At 46.9% G+C, this 26881-nt stretch overlaps 1 protein-coding gene across 1 annotated transcript; it reads left to right on the top strand.

Moving 5' to 3' along the window:
- Positions 1-705: 705 nt before the first annotated feature.
- On the top strand, positions 706-23045 carry ACKR3 (atypical chemokine receptor 3). Its single transcript, XM_060232419.1, has 2 exons — positions 706-806; positions 21210-23045. Exon 2 carries the CDS (start codon positions 21237-21239, stop codon positions 22323-22325), a length of 1089 nt encoding a protein of 362 aa, XP_060088402.1. The 5' UTR covers positions 706-806; positions 21210-21236; the 3' UTR covers positions 22326-23045.
- The last annotated feature ends 3836 nt before the right edge of the window (positions 23046-26881 follow it).

The following is a 26881-nucleotide window of genomic DNA, read 5'->3' as shown; positions in this document are numbered from 1 at the left end:
TTCAACTGATAGTAGTATATGAGGACACTCAAGAGGACTGAAGATACTGGGATTAACACTAGCACCAAACTGTTTTAATTGTTTAATGTTTTAATGGTTAAAGTTCAGTATTGTAAACATTTTATTGATGTGAGCCGCCCTGAGCCTGCTTCGGCGGGGAGGGCGGTATATAAATCCAAAAAAATAAAATAAAAATAAACGATTAGTCTATGTGACTCTCTATGTCAAGCAAGTTTGGCCACCCCGGCCTAAGGGCTGCTTAGATGACACTGTAACTCCAGACGGAAGGAGCTGCAACTCCGAAGACAGGGATTGACCCACGGGGCGCGCGGGGGAAGTTTCGGAAGAGGTTTCGGCGCGCCGCCTTCAAGGCCGGGCCCAGGGAGCCTCGTAGGGGCAGCAGCCGTCCGTCGGACTTTGAAAGAGACGCCAGCGAGGACGGCGACGCTCCGCCCAAGCAGCAGCTGCCCCAACCTGGCTCAGCCCACGCGCAACTCCGCCGGGCCAGGCGACTCGCCTCTGGCCGCACACGACGCCGCTACCCCGGCAAGGCTAGGCGAGGAGGCGAGCGCGCCACACGCGGCTGGCGGGCGGGCGAGCAGCGGCGGCGCTTTCTCCGGGGGCGGAGGGAGGAGCCGCCCTCTAGAGGCGCCTCTCCTCTCGGCAGCCTACTTAAGCGCCGCGCCAGCCGACCAGCCCCGCCAGTCTCTCGCCAGCGCTGCCCCAGACCCGCCTCGGCGCGCAGGAGGAAGGCGGCGGCGGCGGCAGCAGCAGCAGCGGCAGCAGCAGGGCCAGGCGAGGCGGCGGTAAGGAGGGGCCCCGCTGCCCGGGGCGAGAGCCAAGGCCGGGCTGGGTGCGTTGCCGAGTCGGTGCAGGGGCTCCCCCCGCCCCGCTCCTTTGTTCTGCTCGCCCCTTCCCAGACTCGGCGTCTCTTTGTTGCGGGGGTCCCTTCTTGCGGCTGGGCGTGGAGCAGCAGCCGGCGCGGGAGGCGCTCGCCCATCTGCTCCGGACGCGCGCCCGGCTACTCAAGCCCCCAGCGCTCTCCGAGGACCTTGGGTGGACCTTGCCATAGCGGGGGTTTTGTGTTGGGGTCCCAGCAGGGCAATGCAGAGTTGGGCTGGTTTGTTTGGAGAAAGTCTGCGCGAGGAGGAGCGGTTGTGCAACTCGCCAGACAAACTTGGTACCCTTGCAGCCGAACGTGCAGCGCAGCCGTGATGTGCATGTTTACTTCGAACTCCTGCATTTGTGTGTGTGTATGAATGCAACCTTAGGCACGCTTTTCCTAGTATTGAGGTCCACTGAACCTTAGGGAGACCGACGTCCGAGGAAGCATGCATAGGCGCACGTTGCCCGCTAGCAGTTGCAGCCCTTGTCGCGCGCGCGCGCACACCGGCGGGAGCCGGTCGCTCCCATTGAGCTCGCTGCAGCTTGCGGGGTTTTTTTGCGTTTGCAGTCTGGGGCTATAAGAGTAAAGAAGGCCCTCCCCCTTCCTTTTGAGCCACCGTGCAGATTAAGGCAATGGCGAAGTAGTTATTAATGCGGGGGAATTTACGGGTCGGAGAATGCACAGCAGGGCTTGCAGTATCCCGTCCCGCAGAATAGTCTAGGAGCAGAATGCACGGAGCCCCGTCCCCTCCTCTGTGTGTCCGCGTTCAATGCCATCAAGAAGACGCTTGCGGTTTATGACGGTCCTATGAATTAATGGCCTCCAAAAAGTCCAGTTCTTTATAGCCTTCCTCAAGTCTTGCTAACTGAGGGTCGTGGCTTCCCGGACTGAGTCAGCCCATATTATTTGGGTCTTCTTTTCCTGCTCTCCTCAACTTTCCCTCGCATTATTGCCCTTTCCAGTGTCTCTTGCCTTCTCATATTGCGACCAACATATGATGGCCTCAGCTTGGACATTTTCTAGGGACAGCGGGCGGCTTGATTTGCTCTTCAGTCTTTGCTGGCGGGCCACGATAGCCACCAAACTCTCCTGTCTCCTCCAACACCACATGTCATCTGAATCCACCTTCTTCCTGCCACTTTTTTCATTGTCCAGATTTCACACCCGTTCATAGCAAGGGGGGATAACATGGCATTGCATTAGCTTGCTCATGCTCGCCGGCCGCGCACGCCTCCACACTTCAGGATCTTTGCTAGTTGCTGCACTCCTGCCGAGCGCACAAGCGAGGGCTGCAGACGCGGCGCGCCTTTCGCCCAGCCCTCCACCCCCTTGGCCGCAGCAGCCCGTTTTCTATGAGGCCAGCCCGCCTCGGCGGCAGACGAGACCGCTGTTGCTCTGGTTGTCCCCTGGGGCCAGGCCGCCGTCCCGGGGAGCCGCCGCGTCTCAGTCCCGGGGCAATAAACACTTGCCCTGGAGCACCTTGGAGGCGTGCTGGGGAGCGGGGGGGGGGAGAGCTGTAAATTGGTTGATAAAAGCAGGAAAGGGCTTTGCAAGGACCTCATTAGAGGTTTTATGACCCCTGGAGAGGATCATGGGGGGGGGGGGGGAGACTTTCCTTTGCACAAGTTTTTGTTTTGTTGTTGAGTAAAGAGTTAAGGTTTTCGGTTGCCTTTTAGCGTGTCTGGTGCAGGAAAGAAAGTTGTGCAATAGAGCAGCGGCTTTGCACTTTCCGCTGGCCTGTGGGAGGAGAGAGAGAGAGAGAGAGAGGTCTCTGTCTTCACCTGGTGAGTTAGAGTTTGCTGTCGCCTGCTGCCCTGGCAGTCCTGGGAGAGAGAACAAAGTTGGAGACCAGTAGCTGCACCTTTAAGACCAACAAAGTTTTATTCAGAATGTAAGCTTTCTTGTGCATGCACACTTCATCAGACGATGAAATGGGGGACAGTGAGCACTGCTACATATAGCAGGTGGCCAGCGGTTAAGCATGCAAAGTAGTACAAAGTTACAATCCTGGTCTAAGTTTTGGATTTCTATGCGTGTAGACTGGATTAACCCTCCATAGGATTGCACTTTGAGGCGATATGAGACTTTCTTTTTAAAAATTGGTAAATGCTATCTCAGAGTGAAATAATGTGCCCTTTTCTTTATACATACAGCCTCTGGCTTCAAACCAAGGGCAAATGAGCCTTGGGGAATATCCTGAGGAAAGGAAGCCTACTATTATGTGAGCACACCAAATCTCTCCTATTAATAGCTAGCAGCACTGCCTCGAAATGTCTGTCTGTTCTTTTTTTAATGTGCAAAATAGTATTCTGTCTGGATTTTTTTTAAAAAAAAAAGTGTCAGAAGTTGGGCACACAGCTCCATTCTGGTTCTTCTGTTCTTGTGAGGGAAGCAAAAAGTCTAAATAAGGAGTGACTAGACTACACCTCAGGAGCCACATGTGGTTCTTTCACACGTATTGTGTGGCTCTCGAAGCCCCTACTGCCTCATTGCCTCACTTGGAGAAAGCATTTAAAATTCAAGTTGTTTTCCTTCCTTCCTTCCTTCCTTCCTTCCTTCCTTCCTTCCTTCCTTCCTTCCTTCCTTCCTTCCTTCCTTCCTTCCTTCCTTCCTTCCTTCCTTCCTTCCTTCCTTGGGATAGTGGCCCAATGGTAGAGCATTTGCTTGGTAAGCAGAAGGTCCCAGGTTCAATCCCCGGCATCTCCAACTAAAATGGGTCCAGGCAAATAGGTGTGAAAACCCTCAGACCCTGGAGAGCTGCTGCCAGTCTGATTAGACAATACTGCCTTTGATGGACCTGCGGTCTGATTTGGTATAAGGCAGCTTCATATGTTCATGTATCTTCCTTCCTTCCTTGTCTTGCAGCTCTCAAACATCTGATGTTTATTCCATGTGGCTCTTACGTTAAGCAAGTTTGGCCATCCCTGGTCTAAATGTTGTTGCCCAGCTGTTTCGGAACGATGAGTTAAGGATAGCTACAGAGGCAACCATTTTGGAGTAGCTAGTTGAGTTCTGTTGGTGGAGTTGGGGTGTATTGACCAAATTTCAGATCAGATCCTTCTGGTGAGCTGCTTCTGCTGGCGTACAAAACCCTAAAGGAGAGGTCTAAAGCACATATAAGACTTTGCTTGGTGGTGCCAGACCTCAGTAGCTCTCCTTTACTCCCTTTGCTAGAAGTTAAGCTCTGCCTTTGGTAGATCTCAAGCCTGTTGGTTTGCTGTGATCAACACAGGCTTCTGTGAGCCAATTTGGTGTAGTGGTCAAGTGCACGGACTCTTACGTGGGAGAACCGGGTTTGATTCTCCGCTCCTCCGCTTGCAGCTGCTGGAATGGCCTTGGGTTAGCCATAGCTCTGGCCGAGGTTGTCCTTGAAAGGGCAGCTTCTGGGAGAGCTCTCTCAGCCCCACCCACTTCACAGGGTGTTTGTTGTGGGGGAGGGAGATAAAGGAGATTGTGAGCCGCTCTGAGACTCTTGCGTGGAGGGTGGAATATAAATCCAATGTCTTCTTTCTAGGGAGAGCAAGCAGGGTGTAGTGGTTAGAACATGTGGGGCTAGGATGTGGGTGACTCAGGTTCAGACCTCCAGTCTGCCATGGAAGCTTGCTGATGGACCTTCAGCCTGTCACACACTCGCTTCCTAGCCTACATCACAGGCAGGGTCGGCCCTGTCGCTAGGCAAACTAGGGTGCTGGCCTTCTGGGGGTGACAAATTGGGTGCTTCCATGCGACTTGATGACGTTATCAGTGCAAGGGGGGTCATCAGAAGTTAGCCTTGCCTAGGGTGCCAGACATTCTAGGGCTGGCCCTGCTCACAGGGCTGTGGGTGAGGATAAGATGGAAGTGGGGCGAGTGATGGAATCTGCTTTATGCCCCTGTTGGGAGAAAGGCCAGGGTTAGAAACAGATCAGTTTTCTACAGCCTGTCAGTAGAGGACAGCTGGCATCACCCCGGCTTCCCCAGACGGATAGGTCTAATCCAACATGTGCAGTCGGATGGGATGAAAGGGTTCAGCCTCCTGTAATGCTGCCACAACTTTGCTTGTGGACCAATCTGGGTCCAGAGCAAAGAGGTTTCCCCTGAGACATCCTTCAGCAGGGCTGAGTGGAAAGCTGGAGTCGTTGTGTTGATAACGTCTACTGGATGGAGATGCTTTGTACATTTTAAACACTAAAAGAAATTCTGGGTATGTTCCAACCAAAGTTGGCATGTGGGTCTCGCTTCTTTAATTGGAGGTAGATTCAGCAGTAGGACAAAGTTTGAGTCCAGAGTGGCACCTTTAAGCAGGGCTATTTTTGTAGCAGGAACTCCTTTGCATGTTAGGCTACACCCCCCTGTTGTAGCCAATCTTCCAAGAGCTTACAGTAGACCCTGTACTAAGAGCCCTGTAAGCTCTTGGGGGACTGGCTACATCAGGGGGTGTAGCCTAATATGCAAAGGAGTTCCTGCTGCAAAAAAAAAAGCCCTGCCTTTAAGACCAACAAAGTTCAGTTCCGGGTATAAGCTTTCACATGGGTGCCACTGGACTCTTAACTTCATTCTGTTTAAAAAGGGGTGTTCAGCACAAATCTGATTCTTCACCTTTAAAACAAACTGCATTTAAAAGTGGTGAACAATGATACGATTGTTGATGTGACATTTTGTAAGTAAACTGTTGCTTAAATGACGGGTTCCTTGTATTTTTGTTGTGTTTTCTCTTTCAAGACATTTGAAATGTTTTGGGTTACTTGACAGGGTGCAGACTCCTCATCCACTAACTGAATGCTGCCTGCGTGGATTGGGGAGAGGGGGCTTTGGCTGTGGAGGGGAGCAGCTTGATGCCAGCAGGGCGCTGCCAGCTGGTGCTCAGGGTCAAGGGCAGGGAGCGGGGAGGGCATCCTACTTAAGGTGTTCTGGTGCTGCCCTGGTTTGTTTCTTTTGGAAGATGGGGTGCTCTCTCTCCACCATGATTGAGTGTGGGCAGGAGTTGGTCGCTTTGAGAGACTCGGCAGGAATTATTTCTCCAGTTCTTTGCCATTTCACAATTCCATTTTGAGGGCTGTTGGGTCAAGCTGCCTTGCTTAGGGTCACAGCTGGCTCTTAGCTCATGGCTTGTGGATGTCGAATGAGCTGACCACCAGACTCAAAGGCTGTTCTGTTGCATTTTAATTGAAATTTAGGTATTTTTGTAAGGTGTTTTGGGTTCCTGTTGGGGAGAAGAATGGGATAGCAACTTAATAGCCAGTTTGGTGTAGTGGTTAAGTGCGCAGACTCTTATCTGGGAGAACTGGATTTGATTCCCCACTCCTCCACTTGCACCTGCTGGAATGGCCTTGGGTCAGCCATAGCTCTGGCAAAGGTTGTCCTTGAAAGGGCAGCTGCTGTGAGAGTCCTCTCAGCCCCACCCACCTCACAGGGTATCTGTTCTGGGGGAGGAAGATAAAGGAGATTGTGAGCCGCTCTGAGACTCTTGAGTGGAGGGCGGGATATAAATCCAATATCATCTTCATCATCATCTTCTTAATCACAAAGAATAGCTGGTGATACCAGGGTGGGGGAAGCAGTTGAGTTGTAAGCAGAAATTTGAGGTGATTGTCTGGAAGAATCAGCTGAATCGAGGGAGAAATGTCTTGGACTAATCCCTCAGGGGAATTAGGACAGTGGCCATCTTGGGAGTGCCATTATCTTTCTCTCAAAGACTTTGTGGACTGTGGGATACAGCACACACCACATTTAAGCGTATGTACATATGAAGCTAGGAGCCCCATGGCACAGAGTGGTAAGCTGTAATACTTCAGCCCAAGCTCTGCTCATGAGCGGAGTTTGATCCCGGCAGAAGCTGGGTTCAGGTAGCTGGTTCAAGGTTGACTCAGCCTTCCATCCTTCCGAGGTCGGTAAAATGAGTACCCAACTTGCTGGGGGGGAGGGAAGTGTAGATGGTGGTAAAATGAGTACCCAACTTGCTTGGGGGGGGGAGGCAGTGGCAAACCTCCCCTTAACAAAAAGTCTGTCAGGAAAATGTGACATCAGCCTTTGGGTCAGTAAGGGTTTGGTGCTTGCACAGGGGGCTACCTTTACCTTTTCTTTTTTACATATGAAGCTGCTTTATCCTGAATCAGACCCTTGGTTCATCTAGTTCAATATTGTCTATTGAGACTGGCAGCGGTTCTCCTTGCCTGAGACCTTTCACATCACTTAGTGCCTTTCCTTTTTAACTGGAGATGCCGGGGATTGATCCTGGGACCTTCTGCATGCCAAGTAGTTGCTCTACCACTGAGCCACAGCCCCTCCCTGTAAATCAGGGGTGGGGAACCTTTTTTCTGCCAAGGGCCATATGGATATTTATAACGTCATTCGCGGGCCATAAAAAATTATCAATTTAAAAAACAGTGCTCCGCCAAGGAAGATTGATTCAGGCTGGCATAATTAATACAAATAATTGTTTTTCTATTTGAAGTCATGTGGGGAGAGCTTAAACTGGCACATGCATAAGTCCAGGCCTTTTTTGTAGAAAAAGCCCAGCAGGAACTCAGTAGCATATTAGGTCACACACTCATTAGCATATTAGGCCACACCATCTGGGATAATCAAGTGCAAACTGAACAGGCCCTGCAGCAATTCTGGCCGGCCAGCTAGGCCCCAGGGAGGCTGCTGCACAGTACATCTGGGCCCTGTGATCCCTGCCTGGCCCTGGGGAGGCTGCTGCACAGTGTGGCTGGGCCCCATGATCCTTGCTGGCCAGCCAGGCCCCAGAGGTGCTGCCACATAGCTCGGTTCGGCCCAGCAATCCCCGAGGGCCGCATTCAGCGCTCAGGACAGAGGTTCCCCACCCCTGCTGTAAATGCACCCCACTTGGCTGTTCATGGCTCCAAGCTTGGAGGGACCTGATTAGATTATAAGATGCCTAGACAGGAGTCTGGGCTCTTTTCATGCCTACAGTGGAGTAGAACATTATTGGAATGATCATAAGCTGCTGCAGATATCAGTTATTGTAACAAGTTGTCCTTTTACTCTTCCCATTCATTGTATCCATGTTTTTTTATTCTGTGTCCAGCTTGCAAGTTGTCCCAGAGGGACATGCCATTTTAGTGATGGTGGTAAAGAGCTGTAACAAATAATGTCCCATCTGGCACCTTCCCTAAGAACTGTTTGAGGGCAATTCATGTCTTGAGCAGGGGTGGCCAAACTGCGGCTCGGGAGCCACATGTGGCTCTTTCATACATATTGTGTGGCTCTCAAAGCTCCCATTGGCCCATCAGCCAGCTTGGAGAAGGCACTTGTTGCTTTAAATCATTTTAAAGTTGCTTTATTTCCACCTCTTCCTCCCCCATTCTCCTTCCTTCCTTCCTTCCTTCCTTCCTTCCTTCCTTCCTTCCTTCCTTCCTTCCTTCCTTCCTTCCTTCCTTCCTACCTACCTACCTACCTACCTACATCTGACATTCATGTCTTGTGGCTCTAAGACATCTGACATTTATTGTGGTGTGGCCCTTATGTTAAGAAACTTTGGCCCCTTCACTTGAGCATAATTTTCAATATACTGAGAGTCCTTTCTACTGGATGCCAGGATTCTGGGCTGTATCTCTTCTATCTTGTTGGGAAGCTACCTTTAAGAAATTCTTGTATGTAGGAAATGTCCGTATCAAGAGATGAAGAGTGTGTAGCTCTCACTGTCCCTTGATCTTCTGCTACATGCATAATTAAAAAAAAAATTATTTAGGAGGAAACTTGCATGTGGTGCATGCTTGCACTCAAAATAGGGTTGGGGGGAGGTCCAGAGTTTGGTGAGTAATGTGTGGAATAGCACTGAGTTTGCAAGTTTAAACTCCCCATTTTTAGAATGTGGGAGACAACTTCAGAATCCAGGCATGGATGGGCATGCAATAAAAGAGACCCGGTGATTGATTCCAAGACATGACTCTCGGTGAGCCTGATTTCTCTTGTCATTGAAACTTCAGCTTGTTCCTAGAATACAATTGAGCCTGCCAGATTCACTCTGTTTTTGACACAAAGGAGGGACCTGTAAAGGCAACTTTATTGGCTGTAGCCACACTGATGCGGGGGGGGGGGTGTTAATATCCCCCCTCCTCGCATAATCTGGGTGTGAGGTTCTGGTTACACAGGCAGTTCCTAACAATAGCCAGTAGGAGTGTAAGCCTAAGGAGAGTTACTCCAGTCTAAACCTATTCATTTCAGTGGGCTTAGAACGGAGTAACTCTCTTTAGGATTGCATCTCTTTAGGATTGCATCAGTGCCCTAATCTCTACCTATGGCGGTCCCCAATCTTATGTAGTGGCAGTTAATCCCCTGGGAGATTCGACCGTTGCGCTTTCCTGGCTGTATCTCCTCTTTGCTGCCATACAAGCACCTAAATCATGCGTTGACATTTGCTGACAGAAGAGCGGTTGTGGAATAAAGGTGGGATGGCTTTCCAGGTTTTCCAGACTTGTCCCAGGGTGGGTCTGACCGGCCTGTGAGAAGAGGCCATTCCCAAGTTGTTCATTAACCCGATTACCATTGTTTTCAGCTTAAGCTGGCATGCTGGACTCAACTGCTGTGCTTTTGGGGGCTAGTGCTGGCAGGGGGGCCACAAAGCCCACCCTCGGCTGGCTTAAGTCCTCTTCTTTTATGGCCTGTCATTCTATCCTGTTGACTGGGAGGAGGGGTGTGTATTTTGCCAAGGAACTGTAACTGGCTGGATTGTTGATTTCACTGCTTGTGAGTCCGGCTGTGCTCCTTTGGAATACATTAAGCTTAAGACTCACGCTGAAGGTCTAATCACATTAGCAAGAAAGAGGATGCTTTTAGCAAGACGGTTAAAGTGGTAATGAGATGTTGATTCCACAACATTAAACCAAGCAAAGTTTTTAATGGGCCTGCTAAAGCTGGGAGTCTTTTTTCAGTCCCTGCTTCTATGGTGGCTTCCAGCCAGCGCTGTCAGCTGCAGTGAATGGATTAATGTGTAAATCAAAGCATCACTTTCTGAATCCCATGGATAAGCAAAGCGGTGCGAATGTTATATTGTCTTTTCTGCTTGGAAGTGCTTAGATCAGGGGTGTCGAACATGCAGTTCAGGGGCCAAATCAGGCCCCCAGAGGGCTCCTATCAGGCCCCTGACAACTGGCTCTTGTCTGCTTCCTTCTCTCTCTCTCTTGCTTCCTTCTGCATCAACTTGCTTTGCAAGGCTTGCTCAGTAGCACAGGAGCTACAGAGCAAAACCTCTTGTTTTCTCCATTGGTTGAGGCTCCTTCCTTGGGGAGGAAGGGAGGGAGGAATAACTTGTTTTGTCAGGCTCTCTCAATTGCACACCAGAGCTACTGAGCAAAGCCTCTCTTCCTTCTGTTGGCTGAGGCTCTTTCCCCCCAGTCCCCAAAGGAAGGAAGGAAGGAAAGAGCCAGAGCTTCCTTTGCCCAGTTCCCTGGATCCCATGGGAGAAATACAAAGAAAGCATCTTTAAAACTAATGTGCTAATGTTTTAAGCATGTTTTAAGTTTAAAAGAATATATATTTGGGTTTGTCTGTGTTCTTTATAAAGCTTATATCTCTGCTACCTAATCTTAAGTAGGTACACACGTGGCCCAGCCCGGCATGGCTTGGCCCAACCTGACATGGCCCAGCCCCTCAAGGTCTCATTTCTGTCAGATCCGGCCCTCATAACAAATAAGTTTGACACCCCTGGCTTAGATATTCTCTGGCACCGGTGCTAACGGACTTGTGGTTTTCACGGCAACGTTGGCTCTTTTCTCTGTTATCCCTTCCAAGATGTATATTGATAGCTAAACTGTTCTGTTCCAATTTGAGGCTTCCCCAGGCTAACGTGACCCTGGCGCATTACACCCAAAAGCGTATTTGGCCTTTGGAGGAATGAGCTCTTGGCTTCTTTTGAATATATTGCTGATATTAGCTAACTGTTAGAAAAACTCTGCTAGTTCCTGATGTGTTTCAGCAGAGGGCAGTGTACCTCCAAGACGTATGATCTCAGCTGCTCCACTTGGGTGATGTGAAGACCGTTTTCTCACACTGAAGAATCTCGAATTACGCTTGCACACCCAGAATTTAAATTCCTTGGAAAACAGCGTAGCTCACTGAGGAGAGCAGTTCTGAAACATTAGAATGCCGGTGGATGACATGAACACACAGATAACTCTTTGTGTCTTCATGTCATCCATGAGAGAACTTGGAGGGAGGGAGAGTTATCAGTAATGCTGCAAGAACTCTGTGGTATCTGTCCAGGGTACTGAGTGAGCTGGGATGCTAGGTGGTCAGTTGCCCCTCTTGCTGCAGGCTTGGGTGTGGAAGGATTGGTCAACACAGGACAGGATTAATGCTGGAACTGGGTTTGTTTCTGCTGCAGTTGTACAGAAACAAAAGTGTGTATATGTGTGTGTGAAGTTGCGGAGGGAGAGGAGGAAAGAATTTGAAGCCGCCCTCCCATACCTTGTCTTACTATACCCCATCTCCCTCTTCTCCCAGCTCAAATAACTTGCAATATTGCAGTCCACTTTGGGGAAGGGTGATACTGGAGGAAAAGAAGGGGTGCCCAACCACAGCGCCCACTGATACCTTCCCTGGCACCCACCAAGTGTTTTAGAAAGTGGGTGTGGCCAGCTGGGACTTCTGCCCAGGAAGGCTACTGTGATTGGCCATTGAAGTTTTGATTGGCTGTCCAGTTGTTTTTTTTTTAAATGTTACTTTGGCAGCAGCTATTACCACAGCGCAGGGATCTTCACTGTGTGACTGAAGGTGTGCTGTGGCGGCCATTTTGTAGCCACACTGACCATGCTGAGGCAGAATTACAGAGGGTGCCCATAGGCTCAAAAAGGGACCCCTGGACTAAAGGTTCTGAACTCCTGCCCTACAAGAATGCAGACCCAGGGCCCGAGTTTCTGCAACTGGTGTGTGAGAAGTAAAAGAAATCACCAGATATTACCTCCGCATCTTGGAACTAGCAATCACAGTTGTCAGAGCCTGAAAAATGCATTTATTTCTAGAACTGAATAACCCAACGGCTAGCCTGATAGGGTTTTTTTTAAAATTTTTCTTTAAAAATTCCAAAATATATAAATATCTACATCGGTAAATGACAATAAAGATAGATAAATGTGATGAGATAAAAGTTACCATTGACATCAAGAATTGTTGCTAAAGTGGTAAACATTATGTCATGAGCACAAGTTAACACTTGAACAGTGGAGAATTCTCATATATTCATACACACACACACACATAAATCTACAGGGGACCCTGCGTAAGTTTGTTTCCTTCCCCCTTGTTAAGAATAAAGATCTCACTGGCTAAGCAGGGTTTGTCTTGGTCAGTATTGGAATGGGAGACCACCAAGGAAGCCCACGGTCACTACACAGAGGCAGGCAGTGGAAACAACCTCTGAACTTCTCTTGCCTTGAAAACCCTACAGGGTTGCCGTAAGTCAGCTATGATTTGAGGCCCCCCCCCCCAAAAAAAAGAGTAGGGGGAGAGGCAACAGCTAAGCTTGGAGCTGTGGGGTGGAGGGAACAGAATCCCAAAGCTCAGGTTTGCTTTCCTGACTGCAGCAGCCTGCTTTGTGGAGCAGGGGAAGCGAACAGAGGAAAGCAGTAGACGCAAGCATCCTGCTCCCCCTCCCCCCTAAAGAGCAAACACGTGAGTGTGAAAACACACACAAAACTAGATGCAAGAGAGATAGGTGATAACGAAGGATAAGATTATCTCTCAAAAGAAACAGAACTACTGATTCAGGACCTGGAGTTAAATAAAGAAGCTACTGGCATGCTTTGAAAAGACAAACGGGGTATTTTGTGCTTGTTTTTAAAAAGCATTGCATTTAAAAAGCATTGCAACCATGGAGTGCCCAATATATCAGAGTCCTCTGATTCATATGTTAAGCTGTGTGTGTGTGTGGGGGGGGGGATGTCAGTTTAAAACAGGTAGATGCAGGCAAAGGGAGCTAATTGTGCCCCCCTATTTTGAGGCTGAGCTGAGAAAAATGCTGAAACAGTGATGGGGCAGTAAGGGGAGGGTTTGGGATTTAGCTCCTCTCATATGCATGCTCAGTTTTTGTAAAAAAGCAATCATACCCTCACCCCCCAACTTAAGTATCCCGAGACAGTATATTCTTGTCACAATTTTTCATATTGTGAGTTCAGGTAGTGGTTTTAGTTTGTAGCTTACGATGCACTCCTTATTGCCGATTTATCTTCTTGCATCCTAGTGTCTTCTCCCCCCCTCCCCCCCTATTCCTGGAAAGAGATCCTATTTGTGTTACAGCAGGCATTGCTAAATCGTTATCAAGGGGAATGGTGTGGTGAAGCCCCTGTTGGCTTTGCCTCTCCAAAACCTGCAAATGGAAAGTGACCCGGAAGCAAGAGGGGAAAAAAACCCAGCATGGCATACCCCTTCTGTCTTTTTAAAGCATCAGGATCTTTTCTAGTATGCTCTGACCGGGACCTCAGAAGCTAAGCAGGGTCAGCCCTGGCAAGTATTTGGATGGGAGACCTCCAAGGGATACCAGGGCTGTGATGCAGAATCAGGCAATGGCAAACCACCTCCGAACATCTCTTGTGTAGAACCCCCCCTCCCCAGGATTGCTATAAGTCAGCTGTGATTTGACCCGTGGGGTGGGGGGGTAAGATTGTCCAGTGCTGTGCATTCCCAAAAAGCTCTTTGGAGCTTTTTTGGAGTGTTTGGTCCTTCTGTGTGCTGTCAATGGAATGTTTTATCTAGTTCTGCAGCTCTTTAAGTGACTAGAGAAGCAGACCTTTGCAATCTAGCAGAACTTTCCATCTCGATGGCTAACATTTAATGGGGAAAGAGGGAGTTCAGAGATGTTCATAAATACAGGCTGGCGGATAAGTACTTTTTTGGCTTGGAAACATCCCAGTTTACTAAATAAAAGTTAACTTTGCCCCAAGGCAAGATCAAACAGGAAAGAGTTTTTGCTAGTTTCATAAGGCAGGCTTTGCATCAGTCATGCCTGGCAACAGTCCCGTAAGAGGGATGGGGTGTCGGGAACTTGGTACACCCTCAAGGGGGAAATGTTTGAATTAAAAGCACCAAGATGGGGTGAGTGTGTGCGCTTGTGTTTGGATGGAGCAAATAAAAGTTGTTTTTAAATTAATCCTGTGTCTGTCAGTGCCGCATCTAGTCTGCTGAGCTGCTGTTACCAGGGTTGCTAGTATCTTCTGACTCAGTAAAGAGCCATTGCCTTTTGAAGAGCTGTAAGGGGCATGATCCAAAGAGGGGTGTGTATGTCTGTGTGCTTAGAGCAGGGGCGGTCAAACTGTGGCTCGGCAGCCTCATATGGCTCTTTCACACACATTGTGTAGCTCTTGAAGCTCCCGCTGCCCTAGTGGCCGGCTTGGAGAAGGCATTTCTCTCTTTAAATCACTTCGTCAAGCCAACTGGTGGCTTGCTTGGAGAATGCATTTAAAGTTAAAGTTGCTTTCTTTCCACTGCTCTCCCCATCTATTTGTCTTCCTTCCTTCCTTCCTTCCTTCCTTCCTTCCTTCCTTCCTTCCTTCCTTCCTTCCTTCCTTCCTTCCTTCCTTCCTTCCTTCCTTCCTTCCTTCCTTCCTTCCTTCCTTCCTTCCTTCCTTCCCAGCTCTTGAACATCTGATGTTCATGTCTTGTGGCTCTCAAACATTTGTCATTTATTCTATGTGGTTCTTACATTAAGCAAGTTTGGCCACTCCTGGCTTAGAGCATCCTTGTTATGTGTAACCAGTTGTTTGGTGCAGCCTTGTTATTATGGGAACATAACTGAAAAAGAAGTGTGAACACTGAGAAGTTTTTAAATGAAGTTGGGTGGTGAGGGGTGGTGGGGAGAAAGTTGTATGACTGTGATGGTAACATCTCCAGATACATCACTTTCTTTTAGTCTACTAGTTCTCCTGCCCTGCCCTGGATAGCCCAAGCTAGCCAGATCTTGGAAGCTAAGCAGGGTCAGCCATGGTTAGTACTTGGATGGGAGATCCCCGAGGAAGCCCAGGATTTCTAAGCAGAAGCATGCAGTGGCAAACCACCTTTGAATGGTCTCTTGCCTTGAAAACCCCACTGTGGTCACCATAAATCAGCTGTGACTTGCAAAAAAAAAAAATCTCCCTTTGTTCTTTGATGGAGGCATACAGCAGTCTCCAGGACAGAGAGACTCTGGCAGAAATAAGACATGACTCGGAGAATCAGCATCATCTTCAGAATGTCTTCGTTTCATGCGGTGCCAGCCTTATTGCCACCTGGTATGCATCCAGCCAGCTGATTTCTTTCACTTTGGATGGGTGGGTTGCTGCCCTTTGAGATGGCGCCAGTGATCCATTGGCTGCAAGTTTTGAGCAGAGATGAATGAAGCAGAAGGGCTGAATTCTGGTTCCAGCTTCCGGGATTGTGTGCTAAATTATTTACAACTTCTCTGAACCATAAATAATTACAAACCAAGGCTTTTTTTTTTTTTTTTAGCAGGAATGCACAGGAACGCAGTTCTGGCTTGCTGTGTGTCAGGGGTGTGACCTAATATGCAAATGAGTTTTCCACAAAAAAGCCCTGTGCAGAACAATGGTGATGTCATAGGGTGTGGCCTAATATGCAAATAGTTCTTGCTGGGCTTTTTCAACAAAAAAAGCCCTGTTACAAACAAGAGCCAAACTAAACATTCAGATTTTTTTTTAAAGAGTTGCATCCGGATTTCCCAGATCCAATGCAAAGTCCCTGCAGCCACACAGCAGTTGCAGAGAACAGCTGTTAAAAGAATAAAGCAGAGTCTGTTTGGACTGGGAATGCCACCTGGGGGGAGGAAGCCCTCCTATTCCCCCCCCCAGCTATTTTCTTGCATAGATACAGCTCTGGGGAGGGGGAGTTGCTTCCCTGTTTAACCGCTCCACATGCACAGAGCAGCAAAGACAGGGAAATAACCCCCACCTCTTCGTGCTGTTTTGGTGCAGGAAAACCAACTGGGGTGGGGAGGAGGCAGAAATTCTTCCTATCCCTGCTGCAGCACTCCAAAACCAAACAGACTATGCTGTATTTTTTTCATACCTTTTTCCCTGTAGCAGATGTGCAGTTGTGGGGAACCCGAGTTGGGTCCAGAGAATCCAAACCCAACTCCTAAAAAAAATGAATTGAGGAGGGACGATGGCTCAGTGGTAGAGCATCTTCTTGGTAAGCAGGAAGTCCCAGGTTCAGTCCCTGGCATCGCCACTAAAAAAGGGTCCAAGCAAATATATATGAAAAACCTTAGCTTGAGAACCGCTGTCAGTCTGAGTAGACAATACTGACTTTGATGGACTGAGGGTCTGATTCAGTATAAGGCAGCTTCGTATGTTCAAAACCCCCACCCCAAACATCTCCTTTGGCCCTAAGATAGTGTGCTGTAGTTATTCAAAAGAGGGAACCCTTGTTAAGTTGGAAAAGGGCTGCTTCTGATGGCTTTTAACTACTTCTCCTGGTTGATTCCGTTGTCTGATTTTCCGATTCCTGTACATTAATAGCGATGAGATTCTGTAGGTTTCATTTTTAAGAGCTTAAAAAGCTCCAAGGAAATCCAAGCATTATAGCAGTCTTTTCTAATTGGCTCCACAAGTAGGTCCTCTTGCCCCAGCCCTTTCTGCCACCACTCGGCTTGGGTGGCTCTTTTAACTTCTCACAGTTGTGTATAAGACTGTCCCTGTGTGTCCATTGAGGGATAAACTTTTCTTGTTGAAATTCTGCCTGGCCGTAAAAATCTGAGACACGGTGGATAGGAAACCTGCCCCACTGCCCTAAGCAATGGAGATGTTTTAATGTGCCCTGTTTATTCCCATGGGGAGATTGCTGCATTTTGGGGGTGCTGTTGTGGTAGAGAAATACACTGCCTCTCCCTCAACAATGAGTGGTGACAAATCCACAGTAGATCTCTTTGGCTTGGGTTCCATTGAAAATTACCATGGACAGGTTTACTGCTGGTTGAGTGCAGTTTTCTTGTCTCCCCCCAGCCCCAAATGTCCTCCAAAGCCTTCTTGTGTGGATCTGCTGTACAGGAACCAACCCATTATATTCCTGGTATAAACATATAACCTTAAGATTTTATCCTTGTGCCAGGCTGACCAAAAAAGCAAGTTATAGAAAGTAACAACAGTGTGGGTGTCTAAATGCAGGCTGTTCTGCTAATTATAGTGAGTTAGGACCTGTCAGGCAAGGCTATGAAACTGTTTGAAGTTGGTTTATTAGCCATAGTCTTTATTGCACTTGGTGTGACCATAGAAATACCAACATCTCAGCTTAAACCCCATTGACGCCCTTACACACTTCACTAGGGAGATCTTGGGCCAGAGTGAGGCGATATAACCATGTGTGTCAAGACAAGCCAGGATTTGAGTGATTGTTCATGGGCAGGTTTCCTGGTTTCAGCAGTACCGTATTTATAACAAACTATGTTATGTTTAAACTGAAATTACCCTTGAATGTCCTCCTTTTATATTCATCTGGTGCTGTCCTTTAAGTGCCAGTCTGAACACTCGGTTTTACTGAGGGTTTTAACTAAAGGGATTGATGTTTTCCAGTTGTGTTATGGTCTGCTTCTCTCCTAAGGGTGGTTTTTGTTTATGCTGGTCCATATTAGTTTTATGTTGATTTTATGCCCTGGCTTGTTTTGTTTTTTTAATATTGGTAATTTATGTTCTTTTTAATTACTTTATAGTATTGTTTTCACCATGTGTATCACCTTGAGGTGGTCTGCATAGAAGCAGCATACAAGTTCACAAAACAACACCCCCCCCCCTAAATATACATAAATCCGTCGCACAGCAATAGCGGTGTTATCCTGGGGAAATTAGAATTCCCTCTCCCCCAGTTATTCTAGTGGAAAAATTGGGAAATTTGAGAAGGCACTGGGGGGGGGGGACCTCCTTTGAAATATTTTGTTTTAGAATAACTGAAATGTTTTAGAATAACTGAAATGTTGTCATGCATAGTAGATAGCATGAAGTCTATCTGAGGATTTCAATTTTGCAAAGAAAAGACGGAAATTCTGAAGAGCACCGGGAAAAAACCCACCATGTATTTTTACCCTTTTAGAATGAGTAAAATGAAAAAGGTTTTACTCAAAATGTGTGGTGCAAAAATGTTATGCAAGACAGTGTACAGCATTAGTTCATGATGGTTTCTGTGTATACTGTAGACGCGTACAAGATTTTCAGTAACGTTTTTGGTTTAAGCATAAATAATCTGAGAAACAATAAATATACCACAATGTCTTTATTGGTAATATCTTATTGAAAGAGCTCAGTATTATAAACTTCATCTTAATATGCTGATAATCTTTTTTATTGTGACTGTTTCTTTCTGTTCCAACAATAAATACATTCTTTTGTTTACTACAGAATTTGTTTTTAGCAATCAACTTTTAATTTTCTTCCTACCTCTGATGGCAAAAAATAAGATACAGGTGATGTCTTAGCATAGCGTGCAGCAGTTTGCAGTACTTCCTCAAGTACTGGGTATACATATAGTTGTGCCATATAAAAATGAAGACTTCATACTTAAAATCCCATAAATATGACAAACAGTATAATTTTATAATTTTATAAATGATGCAGTAAAAGAATGAGTAAATCAATAAAAGATGCTTAGGTTTGATAGGAAAGTAAGTACTTCATCTGTTTCCGTTTTTTCTGGGGAGAGAAGGGGGACAACAGAAATTTTTTTTGGGGGGGGTGTTGAAATATATGCAATATGCAATACTTTCCTGTCAACCTAAATTTTTAAAACTGATTTTTAAAGACTGCAAATTTATACCCCGCCCTTCTCTCTGAATCAGAGACTCCGAGCGGTTTACAATGTCCTATATCTTTTCCCCCCACAACAGACACCCTATGAGGTGAGTGGGGCTGAGAGAGCTCTCCCAGAAGCTGCCCTTTCAAGGACAACTCCTGAGAGAGCTATGGCTAACCCAAGGCCATTCCAGCAGCTGTAATTGGAGGAGTGGGAAATCAAACTCGGTTCTCCCAGAAAAGAGTCTGCACACTTAACCACTACACCAAACTGGCTCTCCTATGTAGATTTTATTGGTATCTTTTAGCCAAATTATCTGTGAATGGAACCTCCAATTACAAAGGCACTGTACCGCTAATAATCAAGAACAAAGCAACTTCATCATCTTCTGTTTATCACCTTTGAGCATCATCAGGAAGAGGGACAGGGAATTCTTATAGTTCCCCCCCCCCCAACCCCTGTTTCACCTGAAAGTGCTAGTCACTCGAGAAGAGAGCACTGTGTATTTCACATTTGTCCTGGAAATAACATTTTTGCTAGCCCTTTAGAAGCAACAATAATAAATTAAATATTAATATTAGCTGCAGTATTGCAGTCTGAGCTCCCTGCTCACGACCTGAGTTCGATCCCAGTGGAAGCTGGTTCAGGTAGCTGGCTCCAGGTTGACTCAGCCTTCCATCCTTCCGAGGCAGGTAAAACGAGTACGCAGCTTGCTGGGGGGAAAGTGTAGATGACTGGGGAAGGCAATGGCAAACCACCCCGTAAAAAGTCTGCCATGAAAGCAACATCACCCCAGAGTCTGAAACGACTGGTGCTTGCACAGGGGACTTTTTACCTTTTTTTAGAGGTGTAAAATTTCCAGCAATTCTGAAGCTGTGAGAAACAATGGAAATATAAGAAATATGTTCCTATCAAACCTAAACCTATTTTGCTGGGTTAACAGCATGAAATATATAACTTGCAGCTTAGTTAGCATGTTTAAAAATGTATTAATTGACATATTTAGGGAATTTAAAACTATATAAATGCAAAACTGCAAATACATTAAAGTGAGCTGAAAACTGCTGCAATCCTATGCTGTTTTAGCACATTTCAGTCATTCCGTTTCATGGAAGATTTTCCCCAGCGTTCTCCCAAATTTCCCACTTTTTCTGATAGAATTAAAAAAAAATCTTTAGCTGTTTTCATGCAATATACTTTGAATAAAAACATTTAACTCATTACAATGAAACAAAATTCTAAGTGTGGGTTGTTTTCAGTGATCCCCCCAAATCTGCCAATCCCCCTCAAGCTGCCCCATTGACTCCAACAGCTGCCCTTCTCTCCAAAGTGTTTCCAGGCAGTCTGTTGGAATGCCCTCCCCCTTCAAGCTCACCAGATACCTCCCTTCCACCCATCAATTTCCATGCTCTTGACCAGGTCTGGCCTTTTTCCTGTGAATGCTGGGCAGGAGAACTTCCATATGAATTGCATTTGACTGACTCTGTTGCTTTGGCTTCCAAAATTCTGAGAGGTAGCCAGCCTGTCTTCTGGCAAGGCTGCTTCTGAATTGCATGTCCTGTCCAAGGGTACACAGAAACTCTTGAGTACTAGGGCTTTATACTACTGCCCCAAGGATGTTTTTAAACAGGAGTGGCCAAACTGTGGTTTGGGAGCCACATATGGCTCTTTCACACATATTGTGGGGCTCTTGAAGCCCCCAGCCCCCCACCACTCCATAGGCTAGCTTGGAGAAGACATTTCTCTCTTCAAATTACTTCTCCAAGCCAAGCCAGCTGGCAGCTTGGAGAATGCATTTCAAGTTGCTTTCTTTCCACCTCACTCCCTTCTCCCCATCTATTTTGCTTCCTTCCTTCCTCTCTCCCTCCCCTTCCTGTTTTTAATGAGAGCCCTGTCTAATGATAGTTTGTACTGGTGCTTCTTGACCAATGGGTCAATTTCCTGCTAGAAAAGAGTTACGCATGTGTGAATCTCAGATACTGTCAATGCTTTTAAAGGGCACCCAGCCAACTGGAAAAGCATGGTTAAGTGATGTACTGAGCGACTCTAGTGGAAGCTACCCTGCTTGCTCTGATATTTGATGAACAGGCGCCCTGAGTTCCCTGTGGATACTAGTAAAAACTGTTAGGAGCATTTAGGCTAACCCTTGAACCTAGAATTATAATTTTGCAATGTGGGCAGGAGGACAGGACTCCCTTGATTGCTGGGACAGCTGCTCAGTTTAATCTCTAGTGGGCAGCCACCCAACAGTTTTTCTGACCTGATGACTTTGGTAGATTTCACAGCCAGGAACCGCAGCCAGCAAAACGTTCCGAATATTTGCTGTTTCCGAAAGTTGGGCAGAAACTCAGTGTTGTCTCTCTGTTGTACACTAGATTAATTTTATGACCTTGGTGATTATTTTTTCTTTCACAGATCTAATGTGTTTCTTTCTCCCATAAAGTTTGAAGTATTTTATTGTGCATCATCTTCTTCACTGTGTAAACTGCTGCCAGGCTAAAACGTTCTTGAAGTAGTGATAAGGTCATTTGGAACAAAGGCAGTTGTGTAGTAATGGATGTTCTCTAATTCTGATGTTTCTCCTTCCTCCCCCCCCCCTCCCTTTTCTTTTCAGACTCATTCTGTTCCATATTGGCCAACCATGAGTGGCGTTGATTTGCATTCGATATTTGATGTGGAAGTGGGGAACTTTACAGAAGCTAACTTGACCTGCCATGGAGACTGTATCACCGTGGACTCTGTATTATGCACGAATACGCTCAACAAAAGCGTTCTGCTCTACATCCTGGCTGTTTTTTACATCTTCATATTCATGATAGGGCTGGTGGCCAATTTCATTGTGGTCTGGATGAACTTCCAAGCCAAAACAACCGGCTACGAAACCCACCTCTACATCTTCAATCTAGCTGTTGCTGACTTGTGCGTGATCCTCACCGTGCCTGTCTGGGTCGTCTCCCTTGTTCACCACGGCCAGTGGCACATGGGGGAGAACATGTGCAAGATTACACTCCTTGTGTTTTCCATAAATTTGTACGGAAGCATCTTTTTCTTGGCTTGCATGAGTGTTGATAGATATCTCTCAGTTGTCTACTTCACTGCCTCCAACAGTGCTAAAAAGAAGATGATCCGCCGTTGCATCTGTGTCTTTGTGTGGCTTTTTGCCTTTTTTGTGTCTCTTCCTGATGCCTATTACCTAAAGACCGTTTCTTCCAATGGTGAAACCTACTGCCGCTCCCTCTACCCAGAGGAGAATGCTAAAGAATGGCTGGTGGGAATGGAGCTGAGCTCGGTGGTTCTAGGCTTCGTCATTCCCTTTCCTGTCATCGCCATTTTCTACTGCCTTCTAGCAAGGACCATTTGCACTTCTAGTGACCAAGAGAAGAAGAGCAACGGGAAGATCATCTTCTCCTACGTCATTGTGTTCCTCATCTGCTGGCTGCCATACCATGTGACTGTCCTTCTTGACATCTTTGCAGCCCTCCATTTCATACCCTTCAGCTGCCAGCTGGAGAACTTCCTTTATACAGCGCTTCACGTGACTCAGTGCCTGTCCTTAGTTCACTGCTGCGTCAACCCCATCCTCTACAGCTTCATCAACCGAAACTACAAGTATGAACTTATGAAGGCGTTCATCTTTAAGTACTCGGCTAAAACTGGCCTTACTAAACTGATCGATACTTCCAGGGTATCAGAAACGGAGTACTCCGCGCTGGAACAAAATGCAAAATGATTACAGCTTCCCAAAAGACTTTATCTTTTCGTGTTCAGTGGACAATAAATTTGGCTTAATAAAATACCAATGAAACAACTGATTCCAAAATGTGGAGCAAAACATGTACTATTGAAAATACTGCATTTTGAATGTTCTCTGGTGTTTTATTTACTGCCAGAGAATCCCTGCTTTTTTTCAGCTGTTGCTTGTAGAGAAAATGCGTGGTAAACAAAAGATCTTGTATTACGGACGTTGCTAGTTTTCTTTGCGTGTCGTTCTGACTGTGGGCAGCCCCATCCCAGTCAGCCTTATTGACTTCACTGTATACCTTTTACAGTGTGTATTTAAAGAAGCCAGAACTCTATTTTATTGCTGTTCCTTTTTTGTAATGGTATTGGAAACATTAAATATATTTTTATCATATATATATATGAAGCATATTGTTGGTGCATATGTAACGCTGTAGTTTTAATAGTAGATTTCCGTTCAGTGTGATACTGTTAAAAGCAGAACTGTTAACAATTTGCTACATGAGAATTATACATTCTTTAGAGTTGTTTTTGTCTAAAATTCTATGACAAAATAGTTGTGATACAGTTTTATTATAATACTCATTATAGAATGTCAGTATGTTAAGATGTGAAACATAATCCTGTTTTACGTGTTTTCCTTCAGAGTGGCTCATCGCCTCCTTACCTGTAAGTTATTTTTTTAAAATAAATGTATTTGAAATCAAAACAGGAGGAAAGTTCTGTTTATTTTTTAAAAGTACCCTTGTGATAGATGTGTAGCAGCCATAAGAGCACAGACTAGCCCAGTATTGTGAGAATTCGGAAGCTAAGCAATGTTGACCACAGTCCAGGGCTTTTTTTGTAGCAGGAACTGCTTTGCATATTCGACCGCACACCCCTGATGTAGCCAATCCTCCAAGAGCTTACAGGGCTCTTAGTACAGAGTCTACTGTAATCTCTTGGAGGATTGGCTACATCCAGGGGTGTGTGGCTTAATATGCAAAGAAGTTCCTGCTACCAAAAAAGCGCTGCCGCAGTCAATAGTTGGATGGGAGACCACCAATGGAGACTAGGGTCGGTGTGCAGAAGAAGGTAATAGTAAACCACCTCTGCTGTTCATTTCCCTTGAAAACCCCACAAGGTAGAACTTCCTGGGGTTTGCATGAATCATTTGTGAGTTAGTGGCCCCCTGTACCATTCAATGATTTTTCTCCTGCAGGGCAGGACTAGTCAGATATTCTTTCTGGAGGGATCAGTGGCAGAAGTCTGAGTGCTGAGCAGCATGGAACAGGACTCTTTCAGATGGCCTCCTGACAGCAACCTACTTTGAGGATACCTGGACCAATTCCCCACTAGGCTTGTTCTGGTGTTGGAGCCCTTCCCCCCCCCCCCCCCCAGTGCTTCCGTCCGATTTCACACAAGCGTCTGTGGGGCTGTGACTTTGCTCGCCTCTTTCCCGCAGCAAGCAGAAACCGGTTTTCAGAGGATCTTGCTTGCTGCGGAAAAGAGGCAGGGCAAGTTGCAACCCTGTGGCAGCTTTTGTGAAGTTGGACGGAAACGCCAGTGGGGAAACAGCTCCAACACCGGAAAAAGCCTAGTGAGGAATCGGTCCTAGACAGATGTGGTCAGAAACAAAATTCAGTGCACCTTGGTCAGATAGACCCAGCTCTTACTGTTAATGCTTTCATGTGCCGAGCCACTAGAACAGATGTGGAAGTTGCTGATTGCTGATGGCGGGGCTTTTTTGGTAGCAGGAACTCCTTTGCGTATTAGGCCACACCTCTGATGTAGCCAATCCTGGAGTTTACTAAAAGCCCTTTAAGCTCTTGGAGGATTGGCTACATCAGGGGTGTGTGGCCTGATATGCAGAGGAGTTCCTGTTACAAAAAGAAGCCCTGTTCATGGCTGAAAACCCACTAAGAATTTTTACAAGGACATTGTTGTGCCATTTCCACCTCATGCCTTAGCTAAGCACTGGGAGAACTTTGAACATCCTTGTATTTAAAGCTTCTCTTCTGAAAGGAGGTACTGGATGCTGCAAGCAGGAGGTGAGTTTTGTCTCCAGGATTTCCCAATCCACTCTTTTACATTCATCTTAACTGGATCAGAAGGTTAGAAGGTACTGGGAGCCTTCAGTGCTGTATCCCTTGAGCCACCCAGGTTGTGGAATACAGCGTAGGTCGAACTGAGCTGCCGAGAGCTGGGCCTTTAGGTGACATGAAGAAGCCCACCAGCTGGCTCAGAGAGTCATGCAGCCAGGGTCCTATTCTTCAGCTTGACAGACTTGCCTCCTAGTGAGAATGAGGTGCCGGACGGAGCCCTCTCTTCTACCCACAGCCTCTTGCTCTGCTGCTGAACCCTGACCTCCAGGCTGAGCTGCTTGCCTCAGGCCTCCGTGGCTTCTCCCTGATGACCTCGGGTTGTGACCCCCATTAAGCCTCGGGATCCTGTTGCTCATGAACCCTGACAGAAATGGAGTGCTGCTGTAGCCCACTCACAATCAATGCCACATGTTAACTATGTTTCTTATATGTGTTGGCAGGCGATTCAGGGATCCCGGGGAAAGATTCACTGCCTTCCTTTTGTCGTTTTTTCCCTCCCGGCGTCTCTCTTCATTACTATAATGAAGCTTTTATTTCCCTGATAAGTACCTCATCCTTTGGTGTTCCAGGAAGTTCATATCAAACCCTCCCCCCCCCCAGCCCAGTGAGATGTATGGTGTATATGGTGAAGTTCAGAAATGTCCCAAAAGGCCATGTTTTGCTCTGTGCCCACGGAGGAACAGGCACAATTTTCAACAACATCCCCATTTTCAAGCAGCATTTGCTTATTTCCTCTCAGGGCTCCTATAGACTAGAGTGTTTATCCAGGCTTTGACCAACACTGAGTCCCAAAACATCCCTCCCCCTTCTTACTTGGCCAAGGAATATGTCACACTCTGTTTTATGATGCTTCATATCTCAGCAGGGCTTTTTTTGTAGCAGAACTCTTTTGCATATTAGGCCACGCCCCTGATGTAGCCAATCCTCCAAGGGCTCTTCTTACAGGGCCTACTATAAGCTCCAGGAGGATTGGCTGCATCAGGGGGTGTAGCCTAATATGCAAAGGAGTTCCTGCTACAAAAAAAGCCCTGGACATCAGACAGCTGTAGTTGGTCAAGAACTAGATTCATGAGGCACCTCATACAGAGCTGCCTTTTTCACTTGCAGCATGATCAGATCTCATTTTGTGTTGTAGTTTGCCAAGACGCAAACTGAAAAACCTGAGTGTTGAGAGCCTTGAGGGGCTGTGGCTCAATGGTGGAGCACCTGCCTTGCATGCAGAAGGTTTAGCATCCTGCATACCCAGTTAAAAGGTGACAGGGAAGGCCTCTACCTGAGACTCTGGAGAGCTGCCAATCAGAGGAGACCAGGCCGACCTTGATAGACCAGTGGCCCGACTTGAATAAGTCGGCTTCCTGTGAGGAGAGGAGAAAGGAAAACTACAGACTGGCTGCCCTGTTCTGAAGCTAGATTGGTGGAGGAAGGTGCTGTATAACTTCTTGAAAGCAGCTTTACACCAAAAGAATCTTTTTGTGCTAATACAGAATTTCCTGCAAACCACTCGTAGCAAAATTAGAGTTGTGCTTCCACATTGCATTTGATATAGTGCTCTGTTAATCTTCAAATCTTGTAATGTTCAGCCCCATGCTGTGAATGCTGCACAATCTGGAAATGATTAATTAAGTGACAGTTACTCATTGGAGAGAGAAGAAGCATGAGCTCAGATGTCTTTTTTGACTGCAAGTGTAAGTAAAGGGCAAAAGTAGAACTTGGGTAGGGGAGCTCGGTCCCCATCGGATGGGACATGGATAGGGTGATCAGTCTCCTGGTGGGGTCTGGATATCTTCTGGGATTACAACTGATCTCCAGACCACAGAGATCAGTTCCCTGGGGAGGGGATTGACTGCTCTGGAAAGTGGGCTCTGGCATTTTACCCCACTGAGGTTCCTTCCCTACTCAAACGCTGCCCTCCACAGGCAGGTTCCTTCTCCTGAATCTTATATTTCCCAGGCCAGAGCTAGAAACCCTAGACATGGAGTAGACAAGCAGGGTGCCTGTGTTAGACTGACACCTCCAGCATGAGAGGAAACCAGGTAGCTGGAAAGGCACCTAGAGAGGGGGTGTTGGATACTGGGTTCAATGCATCAGTGTGAAACAGGAATCGTACTTTATTGTACGTACCAAGACAAAATGGTGACTCCACTTATATGCATGCAAAAGAACCACCCCTTGGATCCCCATACCAAATCACAGCAGTCAAGTTTTGCACCAAGACTGCTCATTGGTTACTGATTAGCATCCAGATCTTGAGATGTATCAAAGAGTCTCTAGTGTTCTCACTGCTGCCCAGGTGTGCGCGAAAGCTTCCCGCCAAGCATAAAGTCCAGTACATAACAGAGGAGCAGCAGTCCTGACTATGCTCTGCTTGTTCACAGCTCCACATGCCAGGGTATGAAGTTTGGGGCCTTCAGCTTGACATGCTGTGCTGGAGAAGGAGTCAGTGGCCAGCGAAGGGGTGGCA

Source organism: Heteronotia binoei, chromosome 1 (assembly GCF_032191835.1).
Source record: "Heteronotia binoei isolate CCM8104 ecotype False Entrance Well chromosome 1, APGP_CSIRO_Hbin_v1, whole genome shotgun sequence".
Lineage (NCBI taxonomy): Eukaryota > Metazoa > Chordata > Lepidosauria > Squamata > Gekkonidae > Heteronotia > Heteronotia binoei.
The sequence above is the reverse complement of the archived record's forward strand: the minus strand, read 5'-3'. Positions and strand labels throughout refer to the sequence as shown.

What these genes read in the sequence shown, in the direction of transcription:
- ACKR3 (XM_060232419.1), top strand. Translation starts at nt 21,237, where the DNA reads ATGAGTGGCGTTGATTTGCATTCGATATTTGATGTGGAAGTGGGGAAC.